Source organism: Pristis pectinata, chromosome 7, assembly GCF_009764475.1.
Source record: "Pristis pectinata isolate sPriPec2 chromosome 7, sPriPec2.1.pri, whole genome shotgun sequence".
NCBI lineage: Eukaryota > Metazoa > Chordata > Chondrichthyes > Rhinopristiformes > Pristidae > Pristis > Pristis pectinata.
This window is the reverse complement of record NC_067411.1, coordinates 40,513,754-40,534,827: the sequence shown is the minus strand read 5'-3', so window position 1 is coordinate 40,534,827 and position 21,074 is coordinate 40,513,754. Positions and strand designations below refer to the sequence as shown.

The following is a 21,074-nucleotide window of genomic DNA, read 5'->3' as shown; positions in this document are numbered from 1 at the left end:
ACATAGGAGATGCAATTGCCACTTGCACGCACTGGGCTCCCACTGACAGCAAAGTGGTATTAGCCAGATCACCTGGTTTTTGAGGGTGTTGACTGAGGAGAGAAGTTCTCCTGTTCTGCTTGTAATCGTGTCCTGGGATCTTTTACTTACCTTGAGAGGCCAGACAGGGCCTCCGTTTAACGTCTAAAGGTAGCACCCTGATGCTGCACAACTTCCTCTGTCTATGAGAGAGACAGCATGGAAACAGGCCATTTGGCCCACTGAGTACATGCTGACCATCATCCATCCATTTACACTAATCCCACAATCATCCCGTTTTAATTCTCCCCACATTCTCAACTCCCCCCAGATTCACTTGCCTACACACTAGGGGCATTCTACAGCAGCCAATTAACCTACCAATCCACGCATCTTGTGGATGTGGGAGGAAACCAGAGTACTCGGCGGAAGCCCACTTGGTCACAGGGAGAACATGCAAGCTCCACACAGACAGCTCCGGAGGTCAGGATTGAACCCAGGTCTCTGTTGTGAGATGGTGGCTCTACCAGCTGTGCCATTGTGCCGCCATAGAGGGTCAGCTTGATCTGTGTTCTGAAGTAGCTCATGATCAAGAATGAGAAAGTTTATAACTCTTGTGTTTGTCCCTCTGTGGGTCACCTGTGAGCAGCATCTGTGGGTGGGGAAGGAACTGTAGACGTTTTGGGTCAAAACTCTGCATCAGGCCTCCAACTTGAAATGTTAACAATTCCAGCCCCCCCCACCATAAATATAAGATAGGTGGTTATCTAACAAAGCATCCAGGAGAAAGAAATGTCTCTACCCAGAGAGCAGTAAGAATGTGGATGTCAGTAGCACAGGGAGTGAAGAGGTGAATAGCAGAGATGAATTTAAGGGGAAGTTGGATAAACACATGAGGAAGGGGGTGGGAAAGGAATAGGAGGATGTTCCTAAAGGGTGGGATCAAGAGCATTATCGCTGCCAGGAACCATTTGGTTCTCTGTTTAAGATATGTATTTAATGTGTACATTATTGCAGATTTGTACAGATGAATGGTTCATTTAAAGCCACCATTTGCCTCACCTTTTCATTTCTGCAGTTTCAAAGCCAAATAGTTCTGATCTTTGTCTCGCCTTCTGTCTCCCTCTCTTCCCTTGTTCTCTCCTTCCTTCCCTCTCCCGGCCCCCGCTTTCTGGTTTAGGGATTCCACAGACTGAGTTCCAGGTTGACGTGTCCGGGGGCTTGGTGTTGGAGCTGCTGGATGAGGTGGAAGGCTGGAAGGAGGGTGATCGGATTGTCATTGCCAGCACAGACTACTCCATGCACCAGGCTGAGGAGTTCACCATCCGTCGTTGCTCGGGGTGCGGAGCTCGGCAGGTGGAAGTCACAGGTAGGTGAAGAGGTTACCAGCACTGAGATGAAGGGGCAAGAGACAAGTAGTTCAATTTGATGCAGAAGGAGGCCATTTGATCCATTGAATCAATGCTGGTTCTTGGACCAAATCCATCAATCCCCTTTTCCCCTCTTCCCCCACTTATTTCCCACTCTGCCCCACTTATTTTGCCCCCCCCCACCCCACCACCCCTCCCATGTCTGCCGACTCTTCCCCAATTCTCCTACCACCCATCTACGCACTAAGGATTATTTACACTGGCCAACTAACCTACGTGGGAAGGAACCAGAGTGTCCGGGGGAAATCCATGCCCTCACAGAGAGAGAGTGCAAACTTCACATGGATGGTACCCCAGGTTAGGATTCAACCCCAGTTGCTGGAGCTGTGGGGCAAGAACACGAACTGCTACACCACGGTGTATGGTCTGGGCTGTGAAGCACAGCTCTCACATATGATTTTCCTGATTTTTAAATGCATCATCTTCCACTTTCCACAACCTTATAAAGTCCTGGAACAGGGAAAAGGCAGTGAGTTTAATCCCAGGCACAGTGAGGGAACAGAACAGCTCTCTGTCACCAAGGAAAAAGAAAGCTGATAAAATCGAGAACTCAAATTATTATGGAAGATCTTGGTGCTGACTTGATTATGAAGGCATACTCCAAACGTGGTAGCAAATATCCTATTGTTTTAAGGCATTTCAAACTTTGATAAGGTGTTAGTGTTCTTTCTAGGGGTCTGGCATTGCTGGCAAGGTCAGCACTTATTGTCCATTCTTTACAGGCTATTTCAGAGTGAAGGGTCAACCATGGTGCAGTGTGGTCATTGGTGAAGGACATCAGTAAAACAGCTCACCTTTTAATGACAGCCCAGAAGTTTTATCTTTTCTGATAGCAGATTTCTCTTTAGCAGTAAGGTGGATGGCCGCAGTCTTTTTCCCCAGGGTAGGGAATCTAAAACTAGAGGGCGTAGATTTAAGGTGAGAGTGGAAAGATTTAAAGGGGACCTGAGGGACAAGTTTTTCATACAGAGGGTGGTGGGTATGTGGGAAGAGCTGCCAGAGGAGGTAGTAGAGGTGGGTACAATTGCTACATTTAAAAGACATTTGGACAGGTATACGGATAGGAAAGGTTTAGAGAGATGCAGGCAAATGGGACTATCTCAGGAAAGGCACCTTGGTGGGCAAGGTGGTGGGGGTTTGAATTTATTTGCAACCCAGGGACCTGAATCATTAGTTCAGGTCCCTGGGTTGCAAATAGAGTAATTTAACCACTAGACTACTGTATCCTGAAGAAAACACTAAACAGAAACTAATTTCTTCATATCGTGTGACTATATTTGGTTACTTGTGAGTAACATCAGTTGACTGGAAATGTTTTTAATAGGATTTGAACTTGGATCTTTGGATTAGACCAGGTCTCTAGATTACTGGTCTAGTAATTTAACCACTGCCCCTATCAAGTTTATAATCTGTGGTGAAGTGACAGTGCTCGCTGCTAACTATGAAGATCGAGCGACCTCCACGACGAGCCTGGGGCCTGCTTGGTAATCAAATCAATGGGACCCATGGTGTCCAACAGCTAGGTGTCATCAAGCAGGCTGAGAAGCCAATCACAGTAAATGATTATCCCAGATAGCAAACCAGTAAGTACGTAGCACAATCCTTAACATTTTAAACATTATAAAGTGTGCTAGATAAAGACTGGAACATGCATGTAGGATTAAAACAGAAATGAACCATATCTTGTTAAATATTTTGAAATGTTAATGGAAGGCACGTGTAGAAATGTTACCTTGGGGCCGGATAGTTTGCTCACCAGTGATTTTGGCTTAGAAGACCATTAAAAAGCTGAATTAGGTGTTGTATAACAAAATATAAGGTTTGCAGTGTATTTTACAAAGGGATTGATTCATAGAATGCTGAAATTTAGGTGGTTTGTATGATCTTCCTTGATTGCAGTGGCGAAGACTGCAGACACGGTATCCCAGCAGGAGAGCTCAAACCCTGAACTCAAGGTTTTCCACGTTAATCTGTGCATCCCAAAAATTCCAAGGTTGCCGCCAGTGTCGCAGAGTGATAGAAACAAATACCAGTTAGTCTCAACATCACCACTGCCATAAAATGCAGGCCAAACTGTTCAGTTGTTCTGTGGTTCTCTCCAACTTGGTAACAAAAGCAGGACACCCCTGAAGAAATGTAGTATGTTCTGTATATGGGGGGAAAAAAGGGTGCATTTTCCAAAGATGATGTGGTTATTTAACAAGCAGACAATGATAACATTATTGCACAAGACAGATAATTAAAGCTGCTTTTTTTGTTAAGCTGTCCAGAAATCTATATGGACAAACTATGCAAGTGTTTTTAATTTATTCATTTACAGGATGTGAGTGCAGCTGGTGACACCAGCAATTAATGCCCATCCCTGGTTGTTCTTGAACTAGAGATGATGTCCCATCTTGAGCTGCTGCTGTGTAATGAAAGTGCTCCGTCATTGCTGCGGGGTGGGAGTTTCTGAATATGGACCTGACGATGATGAAGGGGATGGTGTGCATCTTAGATATTTTCCCATACACTTGCTGCCCTTGTTTTCTTGAGGGGAGAGCTGATGGGTTTGGCAAATGCCAGAGCAGTAGACTGGGCAGTGCGTTTTGTCAGCTGCATGTGCCACATTTTGTTAGTGGCACCCAGTGCAGCCACTGTGTATTGGTGATGGAGGGAGTGAACGTTTAGGGAGGTGACTAGGAAGTGTTTACCTCTTTCAGCCAAGAAAGATTAAGATCTTTATTAGTTACATGTACGTTGAAACACACAGTGAAATTCATCTTTGCATAGTGTTCTGGGGGCAGCCCGCAAGTGTCGCCATGCTTCCAGCGCCAACATAGCATGCCCACAACTTCCTAACCCAAACGTCTTCAGAATGTGGGAGGAAACCCATGCAGACACAGGGAGAACGTACAAACTCCTTAAAGGCAGTGGTGGGAATTAAACCCGGGTTGCTGGCACTGTAATAGCGTTACGCTAACTGCTACACTACCATGCCTGCCTAGATGGGGTTGTAGAATACAATGACAGAGCCTGCTGCCACAGTATGTCGTTATGGAAAGTGCCTCTCCTTCTGTCATGGACTTTGTGAGTGCCTTGGGACGTTCTGAAAGCCAAGGGTGACAGGACTGGCTTGAGGTACGTGGCAGACCTTGGCAAGATGCTAAATGCTGCTCAAGTGGCCTGAATGGATGGTGCAATTGATTATTATGAAGGCATCCGTTTAAACTAATGCGGTCGAGATACCAAATTAACTTTATCTGCTTGTGGTTAAAACTCTTGGCTTAATATCACACTTGCTCTACAGCCATTGTAACAGGAAATTTGAGCACAGCTTTTTTAGCTGTAAGCCAGAAGCATCGCAGCAAGGTGACATTACACAAACTGGAGTTGTATTCCCTGGAATTTAGAAGATTAAGGGGTTTTTGATGGAAGTTTTCAAGATTTGAAGGGGAACTGTAAACCAGAGGTATTGCTGGAGATGGGGAAAGAATGGGTATATGGTTTGCAGATCAGGTATGATCTCATTGAATGGCAGAACTAATTTGAGGGGCTGAATAGTCTCAAGGACCCATATTCCTGTGAGACCGTTGTTAAACAGTGAGGAGATGTGTTTATTCTGACAGCTAGCAGGCAGTGGTTTTCCCCTGAAAACAGGAGGCAGTTGTTGATGAGCAGGGACAGTGAGAGTGCTGGGAAAGGTGTTGTGAAGTGGACAGTGCTTCCTAGCATAGCCTGTGGCTGGGAGGAAATGGAAATTCTGTGCATTCTTGCAGTTAAAGGGCCAAGCCCTGAAGAGCAGACTGCTGAATGCTACACATTGCAAATAGGAGAAGGAATTGTTTTACTTCCTGCCAGTGGACAATAAATATCAAACTATTGCTTTCTTTCAAAATAAATAAATTCTCACATTCAATGTTAGTCCAATTCTAATGTATTTATCAGCTAAAACTATCAGTAATTTATAAAAGAAAATACCATACTGACTTTGGATTGGGGAGTGGGAGTACAGAGTGGGGGAAGGACATATAAAGTTAAAATAACTTGGCATTGTCTTTTTAGTTGGTGGAAAAATAACAGTTGGGTTCTGGGTATGTCTGGGTTTTAGTAGATGGGCTTGGCAGAGTTTATAACGGACAGCTCAAGCAGTGGGATTGAAGCAACTGTGAGAAGGCTCCTGCCATTGTCTCTCCTGACTACAGGGGTCCAGATGGAAGAAAGACAGATTTGCATTTCAAAAGCACCATTCAGGGCAACCCAAAGTGCTTTGCCGCCAATGAAAAGCTTCATGATGCGCGGTCACTTTTGTAATGTAGCAGCCTATTCATACACAGCAAGCTGCCACAAACAGCAATGATCATGATGACAGGCATTGGTTATATAGGGGGTGACCCTTCTACTTTAACAATGATGGAAGGGCAAGGTCTCCCTGATGGATTGGGAGGCTTGTGAAATATATGATTTGGGTATTAAAATGAACATTATTCCTTGATGCAAGTGACATAATGTGACTGGCAATACGAGAGATTGCGAAGTTTCCTTTTGATCGGATTCTTCTCTCAGCCTTTGTACCTGAGCTGCTTAAAGCTTTTCCTTTAGTGTCCTCTCATCCCTTGGGACTAGTTCCATTATGTTGCTGGATAATCAAATTCCATCAGTGACACTCAGCAGGTCAAGCAGCACCTGTAGAAAGAGAAACAGAGATAATGTTCCAGGTTGTGTTTCCCAGCTTCCAGCATCTGGATTTTTAAAAATTTTTAGTCAATTTCCTTGGTGGTTGCTAAACACATTGCTGTTAACAGTGCAGCAATAAAAAAACACATCTGATTAGAGGAAGTGTGAAATTGGATATTACACAGAACATACACGATGATCAGTAACATGATATATTGGACCTAAGTTCATCTTGTTCATATTGAATTGTGATCAAAGGTCGGTGGTAACAGAATTTACGGTGTAAAATCAGGCCATTCAGCTCTCCTGGTCCTTGCTAGTGTTTATGCTTGACATGAGCCTCCTCTTTATTTATCATCACGTCCTTCCTTCCATTCATTTCTCCCTTCCTCTCCACTGCCTCTTATTTCAGGAAAGGCTCAGTTCCTTCATGTGGGAGAAATCATGGACGGGATAGACATGAGGGCAGAAGTGGGAGTGTTGACGAGGAACATTGTCATTGAGGGGGAGATGGAGGATTCCTGCTATGGAGACAACTGGTGTCAGTTCTTTAAGTACGATACATTTGGAGGGCATTTAAAGGTAAGTCTGAAGTTTGCCTGTTGTCCAGTTGATTTTATTACAACTCTGCAGCAGACATTTTAATTTAAGTCTTTATTAAATTCAAGAAAATGATGAACACTTAAAGATAAGAGTGGAACAAGGAGGTTTTCTTTTTTAATCTTTGCATCACAAGGATTATACTTTATCCCAATGACCCTGCCCTCCCCTCCCCTCTTTACTCCATGGTCCACTGCCCTCCCCTCCCCTCCCCTCTTTACTCCATGGTCCACTGCCCTCTCCTACCTATCACCTCTCACCTTATTACATCTTCTCCCCCTCCCCCACCCACCTACCTTCCCCCTCTCACCTGGACTCACCTATCACCTGCCTGTGTGTGCTCCTCCCCCTTCCCCCCCCACCTTCTTATTCTGGCTTCTGCCCTCTTCCTTTCCAGTCCTGATGAAGGGTCCCGGTCTGAAACTGTTTATTTCTCTCCATGGATGCTGCCTGATCTGCTGAGTTCCTCCAGCACTTTTTGTGTATTGCTAACTGATTTAGCACCTTTTTTTTTAGTGCCATTTTTCGCATGAGGTGCTGACAAAATCTTCAGAGCCTCCTGGGAGAATAATGCAGACTCTGCAGCCGCTCTGTACTGTTGTTTGTGCTCTACATCAGCCTCCTTCCAGCCCTCTATCAGCTATCATCATATCACTCAAGTGTCAGATTTATCTCGCCCTTGTGTGCTTATCAGTTGGATTTAGCAGTGAATAATTGAGGAAACTGGGTGTAGAGTCATGCAGCACAGAGGCAGGCCCTTCAGCAGCCCTCTTGAGTCCATCCCAACCATCAAGCACCCATTTACATGAATTCTATTTTCTGTTTCCCACATTGGGAATGGAAGTAAGTAGAACTATTTTGTTCTGTTTTATTCAAAGAGCCTTGGAGCATAAGGCAAAGGAACCAAGCCAGCAGCAAACTAGATTTAGGGCTTCTGAGTTGTAGATATATAGCATGGAATCAGGCCCTTCAACCCACCGAGTCAGTGCCGACCTTTAAGCACCCTCCTACACTAGTCACGTTTTATTCTCCCTACATTTCCATCAACTCCCCCAGATTCTTTCACAGATTCAGATGACGCGCAGTTCTAACTTAAATTCCTACACCACAGGGGCAAGTTACAGTGGTCAGTTAACCCATCAACCTGCAGGTCTTTGGGATGTGGGAGGAAGGAAACTGGAGCACCCGGGGGAAACCCACGTGGTCACAGGGAGAACGTGTAAACTCCACACAGACAGCACCCGAGGTCTGGATTGAACCTGGGTCTCTGGCGCTGTGAGACAGGAGCTCCACTAGCTTTGATGCTCTGCTGCCCCAGATATAGCTCCATAAATGACATTCAGATCTAGATGATTCATAGTTCTAACTTAATTCTTGCCTTCTATCTGAAAAGTTTGAGGTGTATCAATTGTTGACGGATCCCTTTGAAACCCTTGTCGTGGGTACTTTACAGTCCAGTAAAGAATTTCAGGATGATTCTGGTTGTGTGTTCAAACTCTGTTCAGCAAACTACACTCATGGAATTCTTCAAGAGCACTGATCGGAATTTTTATCCCACCTTTAAGTTCCTTTGTTTGCAGAAACTCAGCTTTCGTCTTTTCCTTTCCATTTTTGTAGATTTTGAAGAACTTCACCTCTGTCCATCTCTCTGACGTGGAGCTGGTGCACATGGGTCAACAGGTGATGGGCAGTTACCCTGTGCACTTCCACCTTTGTGGGGACGTGGATAGACTCGGTGGCTACTCATCGCCAACCTATCTGAAGAGCCTTGCAATCCATCATTGCTTCTCCAGATGTGTCACAGTTCATGCAACAAATGGCTTGTTGGTAAGTCTGTCTTCTCAGTTGGTCTGGAAAGTTTAGTTTACTTAGAATTACACAACATGCTTAGCACAGAAACTGGCCAATTGGACCAAGTGGTCCACCTCATTGACTAGGCTACACTAGTGACTCTTCCCACCCTCCTTGTCTCACCTCAAAGGATCTTCCCCTTCCTTGTGTATATATATCCAGCTTCCCTTTATTCACATCCACAACTTCCTATAGGAGCAAGTTTCAATCCCTGGATAAAGAAATATCTTCTGAATTCATCGTTGGATTTATTAGAGATCACCTTATACTAGACACAAATGAGGAAACATTTATTCCATCAAACCCCCTTTCATTGTTTTAAAGACTTTTTCCATCAACTTACCTGTCAGTTATTAAACTGTTCAATTGTTCCTGATGACCTGATTCTGGTAACTTCCCAGATAATCTTCTCTGCATTTTTGGTGCCATCCTCCTTAAAAACCTGGGTTTACACCCTCCTTAAACATTTTAAGGGGATGGGGGCCAGCATTTATTGTCCAACCCTAATTGCCCTTGAGAAAGTGGTGTTGAGCAGTTGCCTTGAATTGTTCCAGTCCTTCTGATGAAGGTCTGCTGTTGGGAAGGGAATTCAAGGATTTAGACCCAATGAGGGTGAAGGAACGACATTGTACTTTGTGGACAGGGTGGTGTCTGACTTGGAGGGGAACCTGCACGTGGTGGGTTTCCCATATATTTAAGATAAGATATCTTCATTAGTTACATGTACATCGAAACACACAGTGAAATGCATCTTTTGCGTAGTGTTCTGGGAGCAGCCCGCAGGTGTCGCCACACTTCAGGCGCCAACATAGCATGCCCACAACTTCCTAACCTGTACGTCTTTTTGGAATGTGGGAGGAAACCGGAGCACCCGGAGGAAACCCGTGCAGACACGGGGAGAACATACAAACTCCTTACAGACAGCAGCCGGAATTGAACCCGGGTCACTGGCGCTGTAATAGCATTACACTAACCGCTACACTACCGTATTTACTGCTCTTGTCCTCCTTGGTGGTGAGTTTGGGAGGTGCCATTATCATCACCTTCTCCTGCCTTCGTTCCCAACACACATCTTCCCTTTTGCTTTCTTATCTGCTCCCCACTTCCTCTGCATCTTAAACGTGTGCATCTGTATCCATAACTATATGCAAGTGGAGCAGCTTGTAGAGCTGCTGCCTCACAGCACCAGAGATCTAGGTTCAATCCTGACCTCGGCTGCTGTCTGTGTGGAGTTGGGACGTTCCTCCTGAGACTGTGTGGGTTTCCTCCGGGTGCTCTGGTTTCCTCCCACATCCTGAAGATATGCGGGTTGGCAGGTTAATCTGTAAATTGCCCCTGGTGTGCAGGTGATTGGGAGAATCTGTGGGCAGTTGATAGGAATATGGGGAGAATGAAGTGGGATTAGTGTAAATGGGTGCTCGATGGTCTTCTTGGAGTCGGTGGGCCGCAGGGCCTGTTTCCATGCTGTGTGACTCTATGGCAATGGGTCATCACCACTGTCCTTCTGCTGATGCTATTTTGTGCACATGTTAAAGAGCCCCCCCCATGGGGTGATGGACTGTTATCCACACCTGGTCACAGAGAGACCACTTGTCTGGTCCCAGTGGCTGAGTGAGATGGAAATCCTTGACAGAAAGCCCAATTTCCCTTTGTATTTTCTTCTGCAGATTAGAGACACTGTTGGCTACGACACGCTGGGACACTGTTTCTTCCTTGAGGATGGGATTGAAGAGCGGAACGTTCTTTTCCACAACCTCGGGCTTGTCACCAAACCTGGCACTCTCCTACCCACAGACAGGAATGATGCAATGTGCTCCTCGATTCGGAATAATGTTTATGGCAACTACATTCCGGTCCCAGCGACTGACTGCAAGTAAATGTTAGGATTTATCTTGGGACCATGCCCATTTCTGTATTTTGTCAGGAGGGTTTTTTTAAAAATAAGATGCATTCAAACAGAATAAAAACAGAAAATATTGGAAGTACTCAGAGGTCAGGCTGCATCTGTAGGAAGAGAAACAAGGTTAACATTTCAGGTCAGAAACCCTTAGTCAGAATGTTACCTCTGTTTCTCTTCCCACAGATGCTGCCTGACCTGAGTGTTTCCAGCATTTTCTGTTTTGTTTTAGATTTCCAGCATCTGCAGTGTTTTTTGATGTTTGCATTCAGATAGAATTTTCTTTAACAAAGTGAACCCGTGAGTTTGAGCAGCCTAGATTGGGAAGTAGGACCTAGAAGGCCAGAATGGATCGTATGTGGCAGGCTTTACAGGGGATGCACCGGTTGTATGCTCAGATGTACTGAGTCAAAGATCATTCCTTGGAGGCGGCATTTCCTATATATGGACTTGGTTTCCTGCAGAATGCAGCAAACTTCTGGTGAGGAATCTCCAGCAGTGTGTGCTATGTCTTCAATGCACAGATTTTGCTCTCTTGTATCCTCCTTTGATCTAAATTCTGGCATCAGGACTATTATAATGGCTTCACCCTTGAACTAAATAGCCATGCATACAAATTTCCTGCAGTTTGGTTCAAAGTGGGTATAAAGTTAGCTCGCTCCCAATGCCAAATTCTCTGCACTTTTCTTTCAAGCTGTTGATTATTTTTTATCCTCTCTGATACCTGCAAAACAGATTACCTGGAAGACACATTAACAACTGTGAATCTTCCCTTGCTTGTGCTCTGGCTAAGGGGGAGGAGTTCAGACTTTGGTTCTGATGCTTAAAGGAAGACACTACTGAGCCCTGCATATCCAACTTCTTCCCCCACCCAGCCCACATTGTTTATGCAAGTTACGTTAACGAGATTGGCAGGAAATGTGGGCATAGATAGATGACTGCAGCAAAGGCAGAAATTGGCTGCCACTTCCTGTCCCTGCATCACACTGATTTGCAACTTCGCAGTTGGTTTAAATGACACAACCCTGTTGCTGACGGGAGGTTGTTGATTTTAGATTAGAAGCTGAAGAATTTGTTGATCGTGAAGGATTAGGGTACGTGGAGTTGGTTCACTGGTCAGCATTGAATGATGGGGCCAGGCTAGAGTGGCTGAGAAGATCAACATGCCTCCATTCTGAGCAGAGAGATTTGTATCTTTGTAGCACCTGTCACTTCCCAAAGCCTTAAGAGACACACCTCTGAGACTGCAACACTCCCTCAGTCGAAGTTCAGCCTACTTTGTTTTGTGGTAATGTTGCTGGAGCAGGACTTGATCCTGCGACACGTGGACTCTTGAGTAGTCTGTGCTGAGCCATAGCTGATAAAAATCATCGCACCAATTCAGAGTTATATCTGAGGGAGCTAAATTATAAGATATCTTTATTAGTCACATGTACATCGAAACACATAGTGAAATGCATCTTTTGCGTCGAGTGTTCTGGGGGTCAGCCCGCAAAAGTGTCGCCATGTTTCTGGCGCCAACATAGCATGCCCACAACTTCCTAACCCATACGTCTTTGCTTATTGCCGCTTATTGTTAATTTAGAAGCTGGGCTGGTGGGGGAAAAAATGTGAGTATATGTGCTGTGCACTTAATACAGTAACTTGCAGATGGATTTGTGCTCTGTGAGTGTCAGAGCGATACTGCCGGAGAACTTTTCCTTTGGAGTTACATTTATTGCCTTGGGACTCCCCTCCAATGTTTCTTGCACTCGGTTACTCCTGCAAGTATGAACACCAGCCCTCTGCAAACCAATGGCTTTTTCTCACCTTAACATGTGCTTGTGAATTTCAAAACAGTAAAGCTAGCCAGTTCTAAGCATTTGTATTAAAATGTGGAGAGTATTGTATTAATGCAAAGTTATTCATTACTTTGTTATGTCCCAAAGCACTCCTCGGCCAGTGAAGTACTTTGAAGAGTCGTTGCTGTTTTTGTGGAGAGAGAGCAGCAGCAAAGCTGCACGGAAAGCTCCCACACAAGCAACAATGAGATTTTAATTTGGATAGTAAATGTCAAAGCTGAGTTTATTGTGAAATGCACAAGTACATGTATGCACAGGTGCAATGAAAAACTTACTTGCAGTAACATCACAGGGCACATAGCATCAGATAAGCAGCATTCACAAGAAAAACATAAACATAAATTTTACACAAATATACTTGGGGGTGCTGGGTTTGAAAGATGAGGCAGAGGAGCAGAGTTAAAAGCCATTTCTGAAAGAGGTGGAATAGGATGAATTTTCTTTTGTGGAGTGATTTACCATCTGAAAGGGTAGTAGAAGAAAAGTCAATAGGTTCTTTCAAAGGAGGTTGGATAAATGTTTGAAAGGGGAATGCTTCCAGAGTTACAGAGTCAAAGCGAGGTGAGTGAACTTAGTTCAGGAAAAGGTCTTTCAGCCCATGATGTCTGTGCCGACCATGATGCCAGTTTAAACTTGGCATCTGTCTGCGTGTGGCCTAGGTGCCTCCACTAGCTTCCTGTCCGTGTGTCTGTCTAAATGCTGCTTAAACTTTACTATTGTAATGTTGCTATCATGGGACTAACTGGCAACTGTTTTTTTAAAAAAAAAACAGGCATAGCAGCAATGGACCAAATGACCTCCTGGATTGTATTATTCTATACAATGAGGAGATGCAATCACAAGGAAGGTGCGCCAGCGTCTTTACTTTCTTAGGAGGTTCAGCTTGTCACAGAACACTCCAACAAACTTCTACAGATGTACTGGTGAAAGTATCCTGATTGGTTGTATCATGGTCTGGTATGGCAACTTGAATGTGCAGGAACATAAGAAGCTGCAGAGATTTGTGGACTCTGCCCAATACATCAAGGGCACATCCGTCCCCAGTTGATAGTATCAACAGGAGGTGCTGCCTGAAGAAGACAGCATCGATCATCAAAGATCCCCACCATTTTCTCACAGCTACCATCAGGCAGGAGGTACAGAAGCCTGAAGTCCCACACCACCAGGTTCAAGAACACCTACCTCCCTTCAACCATTTGGTTCTTGAACCAGCTGGCACAACCCTTAATCACTGCAGTTTAGCAACACTTTGCACTAAAATGGATTTTGTTTTTTTATTGTTCTAACAGTTCTTTCTTATAAATATTGTGTTTTTCTTGTGAATGCTGCTTATATGATGCTATGTGCCTGACATGCTCCTGCAAGGAAGTTTTTCATTGCACTTGTGCATATATGTACTTGTGCATATGACAATAAACTTGACTTTGACTTTATGGAAGTCTCTCTTCCAAGACTGCACTAGTGTTGTTTTCACTGTGTATGACATTTCTCTTCAGGGCCGTCTCCACCTTCTGGGTTGCCAATCCCAACAATCATCTCATTAACAATGCTGCTGCAGGTTCTCAGGTGAGTGCCTCCTTCATGTTGTGCTGCTGTGTTAGGATGTGGGTAGAGGAGGGGAGGAGAGGCTGCCACTTCCTGATTGGCACCTGTCTCCACATCACCTTGATTTGCAACCTTACAGTTTGCTCGGGTAACTTAGCAAGTGTTCAAATTGTGCAACGGGATTGATGTAGATGTTCAGAAAGGTTGGCATGGATATAGTGAGCTGAAGGGCCCGTTTCTGTATTGTATGACTCTATGCTAATGGTCTAGAGTTACCTGCTGCGGTTGAATGATGACAAGCTATGAGAAGAAATCAAGTAGGAGCAGAAGGATACTTTAAAAGATCATAGCTGATCACTCCCGCTTTACCTCCACACCCTGCATTTCCTTCGATCCTAAGATCGGTAGATCTTGCCTTGAATATATTCAAGGAAAAAGGTCAGCCATTTAAGAGTGAAAGGACAAATTTCTTTATTCAGAGGTTCGTAAATCTTATAAACTATGTCTTCATAGGCAGAACTCTTGCATCCCATTCATGAATCTAAACATAAACATGCATAGGAAGAAGGACCTTTTAAACTTTTCTTTTGAAAATAAAAACCATGTGAAATGCTTCAAAATGCTGATTAGTTAACTTTAATTGCCAATAGCTTCAGAGTGAGTCTTAGGAGTAAATTTTGTCTCCCCCACCACCCAAGTGTAATAATGCATTTTATCTCCGTTAGGATACTGGGATATGGTACCTGTTCCATAAAGTTCCAACAGGAGAATCCCATGGGTTGTTCACTGAAACCAAAGCTGAACTCACACCATTGGGTACATTCTACAACAACAGAGTCCATTCCAACTTCAAGGTATGTTCTCTTGGAGGCAATCCTTGCTAATGATCTGTGAATTCATTTTGAAGTAAATGGAAATCATTTGGCCTATTATACCTATTATTCAGGTAGTACCACTCCTTCACACAGTCCTACAAGTTCCGTCTTTCAGTTTCTTTATCTAATTCCCTTCAAGAATTCCTTTTGGATCTGCTTTCACTTCTCTTTCAGGTAGCACAACGTAGGTCACAACTTTTTATGGAAGAATTAAAAAAATGTAGGGTAGAAAGTCATTCTTAGTCACTTGCACGTAGCTTGCAATATGATAGTGGCTGTTTCTGAAAATCAGTTCCATTGAAGCCCACAGAGCTGAGTTTTGGAAGGAGAGTACAAAGTGCAGCCAGCAGTATGAGTGTGTCTAAGGATGAGTCATAATCCAGTGTTTCCTCTTGTTGCCTCTGGACCTTCTGCCGTTTTGTCTCTTAGAATCTGACTGCAGGAGAGAAGTGATGAGGTTTTGTTCTGGACGATGTTCCTCATTAGCATGTGGAAGCTAAAGCTCTCCATTTACCGTTTGTAATCAGATTGATCCACCATCTTGCCTCCCACCTTGGGTTTCATTAGCCATGTTTCTATTACAACTTCTTCCCTTCCCAGTCCACACACACGTTGGTCACTCATCATGCCCCTGCCTCATTAACGCTATTAAAAGGCCAACAGATTCCAGCGATTGGATGCCATTTGATTGTTGGTCAAGCAACATTTAGTTCCAAAGAAAATGCTGGAGGAACTCAGCAGGTCAGGCAGCATCGGTGGAAGGAAATAGACAGTCAATATTTTGGGTCGAGACCCTTCAGATGAAGAAGTTTGACCCGAAACATTGACTGTTCATTTCTCTCCACAGATACTGCCTGACCCGCTGAATTCCTCCGGTATTTTGCTTGTTGCTTCAGATTCCAGCATCTGCAGTGTCTTATGTTAACATGTAGTTCCTATTTCAAGTATTTTAGTAACTGACCAATATAAGTGTTCAAATTTTAAAAAAATGCTTTTGTTTTAATGTCCTGGTGAGTCCATAGTAGTCTTGGTATGTCTGTAGCCCCATGTGTTTCCCATTGCACAGTGTTTCTGGTTTGTATCTGCGTACAGGTAAAGGACAGCATTTTGTGTGGAGTTTCTGCCTATAGATTACAGGGCATCGAGTAGATTCAGTGGTTTAATGCTTGCCTACGTACTACTGATTTTGGCACGGAGTCAGACAGAAACATTTATGCCAAGTTTCTTTTTCTAGGAGTCAACCCCTTTAGCATTTATCTGCATGTGAGGAATATTCAGCACAAACATTGCTCCTGCTATATTCTATTTACCTTCATGTCCATTTGCTTAATTTCTTAATAAAATAATTCTGTTTTTTTTCCATAAAACCAGTAGCTTTGTTCATTTTCCTTTTGACTTTTATTTTCTGGAGCTCTGTTTAGAATTTTCCTTTCCTGCATCAGTCTCTTTCTCTTTCTGTTTTTCAATTTTGTTTTTCTCCCATTCTTCCTTCACTCCCCAACTTATCACCCTTGACCTACCTGCCTGCCTCAGCCCCTTTTTACCCCAGCTTCCCCACCGGTTCCTGTTGGTGTGGGTCAGTGTATTCCCTGTTATTTTATGTGCAGTGCTTTTCTTTTAGTTTTGGAGCCTAGTCAGAGTTGTATTGTGCTCAGCAAGATCCCAGAAATAGCAATGAAATATTAACCAGATCATTTGTCTTAGTGATGTTAGTTGAGTGTTAAATATTGGCCAGGATATTAGCAGCGAGCAGTTTGCTAAAGTTTACATTAAAGATTGAGATCTTTCCAAAGGTCTGTGGGACTGAAGCTTTCCCATATGTAAACATTATGACCGTAATGTGACAGCTAGTCATCGTGCTAAAGGTGAGTTTATTTTCCCTCTTCCCTTGAGTGTTGGCCGTGGCTCAGTGGGTAGCACTCTCGCTGCTGAGTCATAAGGTTGTGGGTTCAAATCCCACTCCAGTCTTGGCCATCACGTTGGTACAATTCAGAGGGCGTGCTGTACTATAGGATCTGATTCCTTTTGGCTGAGATGTTAAATTAAAGCTTCATCTACTGTCCTGGATAAATACAAAAGGTTTTGTTGTGGTGTCCGAAGGAAGAGCTCATTAGTTCTCCTCTGCAGCCTGACCAACATTTATCCCTTGGCCACCATCACAGAAAACAAATTATCCAATCCTCCTCACCTGTTTGTGGGAGCTTGCTGTGTGCAAATTGGCTGCTGGTTATTCCTATTTTGCCGCAGTGACTACAATTCAAAGATATTTCGTTGGCTGTAAAGTGCTTTGAGATGTCCTGAAAGGGGGAAGGAATGTAATTGTGACAATTGAATATTTTCTGATTCGAGTACATGGATCAGATTGTGCATTAGATGAGTTATGCTGAACCTTATTCCTGTACGTCAGAAGACTTTCAGACACACATGGAATGAGCAGAGTTCTCCTAGAGATTTTAGTGGGAGTTTAAAAAAATGTTTATTATGAAGTAGCAGGGTAAAGCAATAAAACCTTGCAGTTTGGTTTCCAGTAATGAGGCTTGGTCTTTGTCACTAGGCCGGTCTGTTCATTGACAAGGGAGTGAAAGTTACCAACGCCAGTATGGATGACCCGAGGGAGTACCTCTGTTTAGACAACAGTGCCAGGTGAGTGAGACCACTAACCTTATGATGAAGGAGCCTTTTCCTTTTGACAGGGAAAAATTCCTTCTCTCTGCCAAGTCAGCCCACTCTGAACTCCAAACACTCTACTGGAATTGACATGCAATTCCACACCATCTTTTTCAACCTCAATGTGTTTTGCAATCAATGAAGTACTTTGGAAAGTTTTGTTATGTTGGAAATCAGCTGGCAGAGAGGAAGATCACCCCAACAGCCAGGCTCATTTTTAGTGAAACTTGATAGAATTTTTCGGGAGAGTTGCCTGCTGTTCTTTGAAATAGGATCTTGGGGCCTTTTACATCTATCTGAGAAAGAAAGTGGGCTGGTTTGACAGCACCTCCAGCAGTGTGGCACCTCCGCATCACTGGCTCCAGAGACTTAACCTAGACTTTGTGCTCAAGTTTACGGGGAAGAGACTTGAACCTGGATCTAGAGTCATACAGCACAGAAGCAGGCCCTTCGGCCCATTGTGTTCATGCCACCTTTTGTACCTACCTACACTAATCTCATTTACTTGCATTAGGTCCATAGCCTTCTATGCTTTGGCGATTCAAGTACTTGGTGCTTAAGTGTTTTGAGAGTATCTGCCCCTATCACTTCTTCAGGCAGTGCATTCCAGATCCACACTCGGTTTAAAAATATTCCTCTCAGATCCCCTCCTACCTCTCACCTTAAACCCTCTCGTAGCCTTCTTGTCTTAGACCCCTCCAGTATGGGGAAGAAAAATTTTTACTATCAAGCCATCTATCCCCCTCGTAATTGTATATACCTCTATCGCGTCACCTCTTAACCTCCACTGCTGCAGGGAAAGCAAACCCAGCCTATCCAGTCTCTCCTTATAATTGTAATGTTTCGATCCAGGCAGCATTCTGGTGAATCTCCCCTGCACCCTCTCCCAACACATCCACATCCTTCCTATGGTGTGGTGACCAGAACTGCACACCATACTCCAGCTGAGGCCTAAAGAGGTTAGAGTGCTAAATGATAGAAATTTATAACATTATGAGAGGCATAGACAGCCAGTATCTTTTTCCCAGGGATCATATGTTGAATACCAGAGGGCATGCATTTAAGGTGAGAAGGGGGTAAGTTCAAAGGAGATGTGTGGGGTAAGTTTTGTTTCTACACAGAGAGTAATGAGTGCCTAGAATCCCAGGGGTGGTAGTGGGGGTAAATACAATAGAGGAGTTTAAGAGGCTCTTAGATAGGTACATGAATCTGTAGCGAATGGAGGGATATGGACATAGTGTAAGCAGAAGGGATTAGTTTAGTTAGGTGTTTAATTCCTAGTTTAATTAGTTCAGCACAATATCACGGGCCAAAGGACCTGTTTCTGTGCTATGTTCAATGTACTCATTGAGGTATGGCTGATGCACAGCCACAAACCTTTTGCAACTCAGACCATATTTCTCAGGAAGTGCCTCTTGTCAGTTGAACTCATTAGAATGATTTTAACCTCGTGACATTTTTGTCTTTCCGTACCTTGTGATGCACAATGGTGTCAGAAAGGAAGGATCGATTGGTGCTGATTTAAAAAAAAATAATTACTGGGTCCATTGAAGCACCTCTCTCCAGTGCCCCAACCCTGGACATCCTGCTTGAGCTCATTCTTGTGTAGTAGATCGTAAGTAGTGCAACATCGACTTTAAACCTGTTGCTATTATGTTTAAGGTTCCGGCCTCACCAAGACGCTGATCCACAGAAGCCACGGATTGCTGCCCTCATTGATCGGTTGATAGCTTTTAAAAACAATGACCATGGAGCTTGGGTCCGAGGAGGAGATATTATATTCCAGAACTCTGGGTAGGTAGATCAAAGAAATAAAAGATGGGCAACACATAAGATGCTGGAGGCACTCGGAGACAGTCTTTCACACGTGGTGTTACTTATTGCATCTGGTGCTCCTGTTGCAGCCTCCTCTACATCAGGGAGATTGGGTGACCGCTTCACCGAGCACTTTCACTCCGTCTGCCATGCCAGCCAGGATTTCCCGGTGGCCAGCTGTTTTAATTCCACTTCCCATTCCCACACCGGCATGTCTGTCCACGTCCTCCTCCACTGCCAGGTCGAGGCTAAATGCAAATTAGAAGAACAGCACCTCGTATTCTGCCTGGGCAGTCTCCAACCTGGCGGCATGAACATCTGGTAACCGCTCCCTTCTGTCCCTTTTCCCCTCTTCTCTCTTCTCTTGATCCACCTAGCCCCCATCACCCTCTTTTTTTAACCTCCCCCCACCCCCCCCCCCCATTCCATGCTCCACCTTCCTCTCCTATCAGATTCCGTCATCTTCAGCTCTTTGTCACTTCTACCTAAACTTTCCAACTTCTGACATCATTCCCACCCTCCCCCCTACCTCATCTGCCTATCACCCCCCCCTCACCTGGATCCACCTAGCTCCTGCCAGTTCTTGATCCACCCCTTCCCCCCCCCCCCCCCCCCCCCCCCCCCCCCCCCCCCCCCCCCCCCCCACCTTTTTATACCGGCTATCTCCCCTCTTTCAGTCCAGGAAAAGGGTCTTGACCCAAAACATCAACTGTCCATTTCCCTCCACAGATGCTGCCTGACCCGCTGAATTCCTCCAGCATCCATTGTGTTACTCCATATTACAGCTTCTTGTGTCTGTAAGAGATTTGATGCCTTTACTGAGAATGCAGAGGCTGGAAATGGGCCATTTGGCCCAACATATTTGTGCTGATGTTCATGCTCCACATGAGTCTCCCCATCCCACCCTATCAGCAGACCCTTCTCCATCTTCTGTGTGTATCTCTACTCCCCACATCACCTTACCCTTGTAGTAGCGAGCTCTGTACGCTCGTCTCAGAGTTTGCTTTATTTGTTCAAGGGATACAGGTGACACAGGCACTGTCAGCATTTACTACTCATCCCTACCTGGCCCTGCACTCTGGGAGCAATTAAGCATCAACCAAGGTGGTGGGGTCTGGAGTCACTTACGGGCCAGACAGGGTGTGGACTACAGATCCCCTTTCCCTGAAGGAGGTTAGTGAATCAGATGATTACTGAGACTAGTTTTTATAAATAAAATTACTTGTATTTAAATTCTCCAGTTCCATGGTGGGATTTGAACTCTCATCTTGTGATTGAATGGTGGAACAGACTCGATGGGCCAAATGGCCTAATTCTGCTCCTGTACCTTAGGTCGGTGGTCAAGAACACTGGCAGGTAGTTCATTCATTTGACCACTAGGTGTCAGCATTCCGTGCTTTTTGCACTTGGTTTCCATCTAGGTGACCATTTGGTAGAACACCTACGCTCCGTCCGTAACCGCGATCTGCGTCTCCCCATTGCCAGTCACTTCAACTCCCCCTCCCACCCCATCGCTGATATGTCAGTCCTTGGCCACCTCCACTGCGGGGAGAAGCCCAAACACAAACTGGAGGAACAACTCATTTTCCATTTTGGGACCTTACAGCCTAATGGCACGAACATCGAATTCTCCCACTTTAAGTAAACCAATCCCCCCCACCCCCCCGACCTTGCCTCTTTTTTTTCCCTTTCCTGGCTTATCTCTTTTTTTCTCCTAGCCATTTTTTTCTCTCTCTCCTTTTCCTCTTGTCTCCTCCTCCCATGCCGCCTGCCTCCATACCTTTGACACATCCCCTGGTGGATCTGCTCTCCCCTCCTCCCCCACACCTTCCTATCACTAGCTCTTATGTGCATCTGCCTATCACCACCTTGTGCCCAC

General features: G+C 44.7%; 1 protein-coding gene across 3 annotated transcripts in view; it reads left to right on the top strand.

The window, feature by feature from the left end:
• cemip2 (cell migration inducing hyaluronidase 2) overlaps nt 1-21,074 on the top strand; it is an 84,102-nt gene that overhangs the window by 31,900 nt on the left and 31,128 nt on the right. For all 3 annotated transcript variants that reach the window (XR_007956613.1, XM_052019210.1, XM_052019209.1), the window contains exons 6-13: nt 1,199-1,387; nt 6,517-6,686; nt 8,322-8,531; nt 10,223-10,428; nt 13,790-13,859; nt 14,564-14,692; nt 17,268-17,356; nt 19,043-19,174. Coding sequence is in view for 2 of the 3 variants with exons in the window: in XM_052019210.1 (XP_051875170.1) it covers nt 1,199-1,387; nt 6,517-6,686; nt 8,322-8,531; nt 10,223-10,428; nt 13,790-13,859; nt 14,564-14,692; nt 17,268-17,356; nt 19,043-19,174 (1,195 nt within the window). In the remaining variant the exon portion in view is untranslated. The remainder of the gene's footprint in view (nt 1-1,198; nt 1,388-6,516; nt 6,687-8,321; nt 8,532-10,222; nt 10,429-13,789; nt 13,860-14,563; nt 14,693-17,267; nt 17,357-19,042; nt 19,175-21,074) is intronic.